Source organism: Acipenser ruthenus, chromosome 9 (assembly GCF_902713425.1).
Source record: "Acipenser ruthenus chromosome 9, fAciRut3.2 maternal haplotype, whole genome shotgun sequence".
Lineage (NCBI taxonomy): Eukaryota > Metazoa > Chordata > Actinopteri > Acipenseriformes > Acipenseridae > Acipenser > Acipenser ruthenus.
Genome location: NC_081197.1, coordinates 17,215,865 through 17,223,931, shown reverse-complemented (window position 1 = coordinate 17,223,931; position 8,067 = coordinate 17,215,865). Strand labels below are relative to the sequence as shown.

Here is an 8,067-nt window from a genome sequence, read left to right as displayed (position 1 = left end):
AAAACACACTTGTGCATCTTGTGACAAGCTGTGCCACAGAGGAGAATGTGTTGAAATAGCTGGCACGCAAAACAACACCAAACAATGACAAGTGGCTGAATCCAAGGACTTACTTAGATAGTACCAACACACCAGCACATTATGTCTGCCACTACTGCCTGCAAAAGTTTCGCACCAATAAAAAACGGATGTACATTTGCAACTAAAGGAATAAAATGTTTACACTTTCAATACTGTCAAAGTCCCTTCTACCATTATTTTACTTTCAAATCTCTTCTCATTTCTTTTAGATTACTCTACTTATTACTCTCTTGTCTTGTCTATTTACCATACACTTTCTCTAATATCTTTCCCTCACTTTATTCATTATTTGATGAAGTAAAAAAGTGATATCTATAAACAAAGACATTGTAAAACAACAAGTTTGAAAAACCCAACAGCCGTTTAAAGTGGTGGTGATATCAAACACAAAACCCAAGTTAGGAGAAGCAATTGGGGCAACCTTGTCAAGCATCAACCAAACAGGCAGAATTGGAAAGGTGCTGGGGCCCAACATTCACACAATTCTTGCTTCTAACTTGGCTTCTTTTTTTCATTGCTCCACTTTACATTGAAATGCTCTTTGTACAACTTCAAGTGGAATGTGACCATTCCCTTATAGGCTCAAAAGTCACATCTGCAACAAAGAACATTGACAAATCACAACCAAAACAAATGCACCCCACCCCTGGATCTGCAATGCCTGCCCCATCAACTGTCACTTCCCATACACTTACCTTGCATTCTCATTATCCCTTGCACTCGTTGCCATTATTGGTCTTGTTCATCATCTTCATTGTTGGAAATACACTGTTTCGTGCTCTTTGTGGTATTCTTGTATGTATGGGCTAAATGTCTGTCCATATGTGCCCTGATCTACCTGTGCCTTACCTGCATGTTGTCTGTGTATCTTCACAAAGCATAATTGTCTGCGCCTGTGATGACGCCTCTCCCATTCCTGTCTTTCTCTCTGTAGTAGTGCTTGTAAGGATAACCAAGAACACTTCAGTCTGTGTTGAGCACTTTCCTTGGCACATGTGTCTCAGCATCTTTATTCTGGTTACAACCCAGCTGATAAGGGAATGAACATGTGGAGAGATAAAAAAAAGAAGCCAAGCTAGAAGCAACAATTGTGTAAATGTTGGGCGTTCCTTGCAGAAGTGAAACTTTCACGCAGGCATGGCTGTTTGTTATTGTGTCGGCTCACGAACGGTCGTCAAGCATTTTGTTTCGCTCACGGGTCAAAGCTGTAGACGCACAGACCTGAGGTGGGTAACTGGGACCCGGGTTAACCCTGCGGAATATAGAGGAAAAACACATATTTTCTATGCTGGCAGTGAATTTTTAGTTTTACACTTGGGGTGGGGCAAAAAACATTCAAGGCGTTTTTTGTTTGTTTGACAACCAAATCAGTTCACTTATCATATACGGGCAATTTGTCTTTATATTTACGTAAACATACATGTTGAATTAAACTGCTTCTAACGCCTAATTAATCTTCACTTGTTCAATGTATGGTTCCAGCCACGCGTGTATTGAACCTTTGGTGATCGATTAATTACACAAGTTTGTAGTGTTGTAGTGCAAATGTAGAAAATATGTTGAACATTGTTATCAATCCTGTTTATTTAACTCTGGTTTTTATTCTTGTTTTTAGTCCAGATTTGTGATATGAACCCACCAGACAGAGTTGAGTGTGGATACCCTGGGATTAGTGCAGATACCTGTAGATCAAGAGGCTGCTGCTTCAATTCGGCCATTCGTGGTGTAAAATGGTGCTTCCATCCAAAAGGTACAGCATTCTTAAGGGTTGCTAGTTGCTAGTATATAAACAAAAGAGAGAGTAAAAGATTTTCTTAGACAGGTATTTGAAAACATTGACTTGTTTTGATCATCGACAGATGACCGTCTTCCTGTCCGACCGGAGGCGTTCTCTTTCGGAAGACAAACTGAAAGAGCTGGTGTTACTTTATTTCATCCAGTTCAAGACTCTTGTACTAGCCTACAGATGCCTTGACCAGACTGCACCCAGCTACCTCCAGACCCTCATCTCTCCCTACACCCCCACTCGACCTCTCCGCTCCGCCTGCACTAGAAGACTAGCTCTACCTCCGCTACGCTCCCCTGCCTCCAGAGCCCGCTCCTTCTCCACCCTTGCTCCGCAGTGGTGGAATGATCTTCCTACAGATGTCAGGACTGCCCAGTCCCTGACCACATTCCGGCGCCTCCTTAAGACTCACCTCTTCAAACAGCATCTGTAGAACTCCTCTGTTTGTATCCTGGGACACTATCACCCTTCATGTAAATGTGCTTTATTTTGCTCTTATCTGCCCCCTATTTTACTGCATTTAATCCTGTACTTCAGAATACTGTAATCTGCCAAGTGTTTAACCTGTAGTACTTTGTATTTAATCACATCCTGATGTAACTATCACTATTTAATCATATCCTGATGTAACTATCACTATTATCTGCTGTATTATTGAATTTTGGTTTGTCACACTTGTACTTTGCTTGAACAAAAGTTATTGTATTTCTTGCTCTTATTGTATTACTTGTATTGTAACACTTGAAATGTATTTGCTTACGATTGTAAGTCGCCCTGGATAAGGGCGTCTGCTAAGAAATAAATAATAAAATAAATAATTTCAATCTTGGAATTTAGAAAGGCTCTATGTTTAAAAAATTCCATTGGTTTCTACTTAACTTTCTACTTTTTTTATTTTATTTTATTTATTTATTTATTAACATACATGCTTACATAATTTAGTTATTTTCACATACTTGTAGAGATACTGCATAATTTTGATTTTTTCTGTGCATAATTCCCTGGGGTGTAATTAACGTTAGTTTGTCTGTTACTTTATTATTATAGTTTATTAACATACACTTGCCTATTGCTTTTCTTTTACTTATTCTATTAATTTCATATGTTGATGCACGTGCGTCATGACAAGTAATACATGTTTATTTATTGATTGATTCATATTGTGTCTGGTGGTCAACTCCGTCTTAAAGAACACTTCAGCTAAGAGATTTTGCTTTGCTTGCTTCCCAAGGGGTGTTCTCTTAGCCGGAGACCACTGTAGTACCTTCATTATTACAAAACTCTTTATATTTATTATTCATTTTAAATCAGTCGGATAGAAATACAGATGGACTGAAAATCCCTTTTCATCCACTATTGTGTTACTAAAACTATGCAACACATTTTCTTTTTTCAAAATGTCTAGTGATTAATTTAGCAGGAATTGCTGGCAGAGCGGACTTTCTTTTTGCTTGTTTAATATGACATATTTGTCTATTGAATTGTCTGATCTTATGCTTAATTTAATCAACATGGTATTCTATACTACAGTATACACATATTTATTCCAATTTGAATAACATATAGTGTATTCTCTCAATTTGCTTTGAAAAATATGTTCTGAAGGGCCCTTCAAAAGCTTTAACTTTTAAAAGGTCACTTTTGATTAAATAAAATTGACCTTAAAACCTTTAGTAATTTAAGCTTTGTAATTGACCTAGATTCTCATGTTTTCTTTCTCCTTTTCTTAAACCATGAAAATACAAATTATTTGTATTTTTAGATGCCTGTTTTATTTAACTGCAGTTTTTGTTCTTCTTGTTTTTAGCCCAGGTGTGTGATGTGAACCCAGCAGACAGAGTTGAGTGTGGATACCCTGGGATTAGTGCAGATACCTGTAGATCAAGAGGCTGCTGCTTTGATTCGGCCGTTCGTGGTGTAAAATGGTGCTTCCATCCAAAAGGTACAGCATTCTTAAGGGTTGCTAGTGAATAGTAATGTTGCAAACATCCCTGAATGCAAAGGAAATACCCATTTCATTACCTTATCATCAACATAAACATACTGAACACACCTTTACAAGCAAACATTTTTTTTAAACTTAAGGTAAGCATTGTTCTATTAAACTCTGTCCTGTGTATTTACATGGCACTCCTTTCCAATAATTATATTCCATTAGATGGCACTATTGGGCTAAGGGTAAGGGTATAAATTACAAAAAAGTTATGGTATTATCATAAACCTGGTTCCCTGAAATAGAAATGTATCATTACCGAATGGGTATTTACCTCCTAAAGACCTGAAACCTGAATAAATTATATTAAAGCGCTTGCAGAGCCATGGCCCACCCCTGAGGGCACAAAATGACAGCACTCACAGATCTCATAGACGTAATTATATACAGTGCCTTGCAAAAGTATTCAGACCCTTGACCAGTTCTCTCATATTACTGGATTACAAATGGTACATTGTAATTTCGTTCTGTTTTGATATTTTATTTTAAAACACTGAAACTCAAAATCAATTATTGTAAGGTGACATTGGTTTTATGTTGGGAAATATTTAAGAAAAATAAAAAACTGAAATATCTTGCTTGCATAAGTATTCGACCCCCACACATTAATATTTGGTAGAGCCACCTTTCGCTGCAATAACAGCTTTGTCTTTTGGGGTATGTATGTACCAGCTTTGCACACAGTGTCGGAGTGATTTTGGCCCGTGCCACAGATTCTCAATGGGATTGAGATCAGGACTTTGACTGGGCCACTGTAGGACATTCACCTTTTTGTTCTTTGGCCTTGTGCTTGGGATCATTGTCCTGCTGAAAGGTGAATTTCCTCCCAAGCTTCAGTTTTTTAGAGGACTGAAGCAGGTTCTCTTGCAGTATTTCCCTGTATTTTGCTCCTTCCATTCTTCCTTCAATTTTAACAAGATGCCCAGTCTCTGCTGATGAGAAGCATCCCCACAGCATGATGCTGCCACCACCATACTTCACTGTAGGGATGGTGTGTCTTGAGGCATGGACAGTGTTAGGTTTGCGCCACACATAGCGCTTTGAGTTTTGGCCAAAAAGCTCTATCTTGGTCTCATCTGACCACAAAACCTTTTCCCACATCGCAGCTGGGTCACTCTCATGCTTTCTGGCAAACTCCAGACGTGCTTTCAGATGGTACTTTTTGAGTAATGGCTTCTTTCTTGCCACCCTCCCATACAGGCCAGTGTTATGCAGAGCTCTTGATATGGTTGACTGGTGCACCATTATTCCACTCCCAGCCACTGAACTCTGTAGCTCCTTCAAAGTGATTGTTGGTCTCTCTGTGGTTTCTCTCACAAGTCTCCTTCTTGTTTGAGCGCTGAGTTTTGAGGGACGGCCTTTTCTTGGCAGTGCCTAGGTGGTGTGATGCAGCTTCCACTTCCTGATTATTGATCCAACTTGCTGGGATATCCTGATTATTGATCCAACTTGCTGGGATATCCAAACACTTGGATATTATTTTGTACCCTTTACCTAATCTATGCATTTGTATTACTTTATCTCTAGCTTCTGTAGAATGCTCTTTGGTCTTCATTTTCCTTCAGATTCACAGCCTGACCAATGATCCTTCGACCAGTGGAGTTTTTATCCAGAAAATGTGACAGCAACTTTAATGGTTCACAGGTGGATGCCAATGGTAAGGTAATTTTATCCTCGTTAGGGCATTTTCTTTCATCGGTGTAAACTGGGAGCTTCCACAGCACAGGGGTTGAATACTTATGCAAGCAAGATATTTCAGTTTTTTATTTTTCTTAAAAATATTTCACAACATAAAACCAATGTCACCTTACAATAATTGATTTTGAGTTTCAGTGTTTTAAAATAAAATATCAAACAGAATGAAATTTCAATGTACCATTTGTAATTCGGTAATATGAGAGAATTGGTCAGGGGTCTGAATACTTTTGCAAGGCACTGTGTATGTGTGTGTGTGTGTGTGTGTGTGTGTGTGTGTGTGTGTGTGTGTGTGTGTGTGTGTGTAATATATATATATATATTTACCAGAATCTTCAACATTGCTAACCTCTTTGCAGATTGTTCTAAGAAATCTAAGTGGGTTGGGTTCCCATTTCTTTCCTCTCTATACTTAGAAGCACTTTCCATTCAGGAACTGGGCTAGCCATGGAAACATGGTTACTGTGTACAGAGTGACAGTCACAGCCTGATAAGAAAAAGAGATAGCTGTGAGACCCCGCTGTCCAGTCATTTTTATCGGGAGAGTTGGAAAAAAACCCACGTATGTTTATGAACATTCATTTAAAAAAAACAAAAAACAAAAAACCCCTGCTGTTTTCTATCTAAAACATTCAGTATTTTTGGCTAAACGATGACAGATGTGTTCCTATAATATAGTGGTTTGCAGAAGTATTCACCCCCCTGCAGAGTTTTCACATTTTGTTGGCACCTGAGCGTACTCCACGATGCTTTCAAATTAGACTTTACATGTAGAATCTACACAAACTACTCCACATTGATAAAGTTAAAAATGCATATAGAATATAAATAAGTAAGATTTACAGAGAAAAACAGATTAATCTCAGTTGCATAAGTATTCAACCCCTTTGCTACTGCAGCCGTAAATCAGCTCAGGTGCAAATGATTTGTTTGAAAGGTCACAAAATTAGTGAAATGGTTTCAGCCTGTGTTTACTCAAAGTGGTTTAACTTGTAGATAACTTCCCTCAGGTATATAAAGACTTTCAAGCTGCAACTCACATAGTGATCCAACAAAGCAACCATGAAGACCAAGGAGTTTTCTAAACAAGTCAGGGATAAAGTGGTAGAGATGCACAGAGCAAAAGGGTACAAGAAAATTTCAAAGGCGCTGATTATCCCTCTCAGCACAGTGAAGTCCATCATTAACCCTTAGCGGTCCATTTATTCAGCGCGTATCACGCGCGTCAGGTCCAATTTATTTTCACATTTCCCAGTTTATTTTAGACGCGCAGGTTTAAAAGGAGGCAGTGAGAGATGGAGCAGTCCTGAGGTTCGCCGTTAACTGGTTCCACCACTGAGGGGCTAGGGAAGAGAAGGAGCGGGCACGAGAGGATGGAGAGTGGAAGGAAGGCATGACCAGTCGGCCAGTAGAGGAGGAGCAGAGGGGTAGTATGATAGCAGCAAGGTTGGGAAAAAACAAGACAAGTCCCAGAATTTTGAATGAGCTGAAGGGGACGGACAGCCGAAGCAGGGAGTCCAGTCTGGAGAGTATAAGAGCTTGGACCAGGAGTTGAGTGGAGTACTAGTGAGAAAAAGGAGGGATTCGGTAGATGTTGCTAAGAAAGTAGCGGCAAGTGCGTGTCAGGGAAGAGATGTGATGAGAGAAGGAGAGGGAGGGGTGTGACGGTACCACCCCTGTGCATATTATGTTTTGTTATTTTGTATTTGTATTATTATTTCAAATGTATTGTTTAATTTTTTTAATTTTCATTTTGTTGCAGATGACGGAGAATACAATTCCACGGCGTGAAACTCAAAAGTGCTGACAGAGATGGAGGAAAGAGCAGAGGGGATCAACAAGTTCCAGGATGGAGAAAGTTCCCCCGCCTTATTCTAAGGAGCGTGGAGAGTGAGAGGGCATAGAGCAGCTGGGGTAGCAGTGTTCTTGGCGGTGATCCATGTTTGAATGAGTGAGTGAGTGAGTGAGACAGGTTCTTGTGTCCGTTCATGCTGGGGGTGGAATTGTAACTAAGTAAGGTTGGTGGTATGCTTTCACAGGGATGGGCTGACTCGATGGTAGGATGGAATCGGAAGTCGGACATCTTGGTGAAAGGGCGTAGCTGTAACACTGCTGAACAGCTCTATTGTGATCAGCTGTGTTGCGTGCAACGAGCCACAGAGCCAGCACTTCAACCTGCAGCATCTGCACTGCCACAAACACCACAACCATTATGTGCACTTGGAGCACCTGCACTCCCCCTCCACCTCAACCCGTTCCTGCACCAGTGGACTGTGATTGTTGTATTATTATTATTTTTGGAACCTTTTGCTTGAGACTGCAATCCCACCATTTACTCCCCGATACCATTGCTGGTAAAGGGGATATCCTTTGTAAAAATAAACTGGACTATTTTTACAATTACACCCTCTTGTTTGGACAATGTATCACTATGCCACTCACCACCTGACATCCCTCATTCTTTTGTTTATAAGACACATATAACTTAATCAAAACCTTGCACAACCATTTA

At 39.8% G+C, this 8,067-nt stretch overlaps 1 protein-coding gene across 1 annotated transcript; it reads left to right on the top strand.

Annotated features, from left to right (window-relative positions):
* Positions 1-1,696: 1,696 nt before the first annotated feature.
* On the top strand, positions 1,697-7,960 carry LOC117405506 (trefoil factor 2-like). Its single transcript, XM_034922307.2, has 3 exons — positions 1,697-1,831; positions 3,675-3,809; positions 7,318-7,960. Exons 1-3 carry the CDS (start codon positions 1,711-1,713, stop codon positions 7,344-7,346), a joined length of 285 nt encoding a protein of 94 aa, XP_034778198.1. The 5' UTR covers positions 1,697-1,710; the 3' UTR covers positions 7,347-7,960.
* The last annotated feature ends 107 nt before the right edge of the window (positions 7,961-8,067 follow it).

Bases quoted from the DNA above. Each gene is read 5' to 3' on its own strand.
- LOC117405506 (XM_034922307.2), top strand. From the start codon at position 1,711: ATGAACCCACCAGACAGAGTTGAGTGTGGATACCCTGGGATTAGTGCA. The intron at 1,832-3,674 runs GTACAGCATTCT...TCTTGTTTTTAG, and splicing joins ATGGTGCTTCCATCCAAAAG to CCCAGGTGTGTGATGTGAAC. The intron at 3,810-7,317 runs GTACAGCATTCT...ATTTTGTTGCAG, and splicing joins ATGGTGCTTCCATCCAAAAG to ATGACGGAGAATACAATTCC.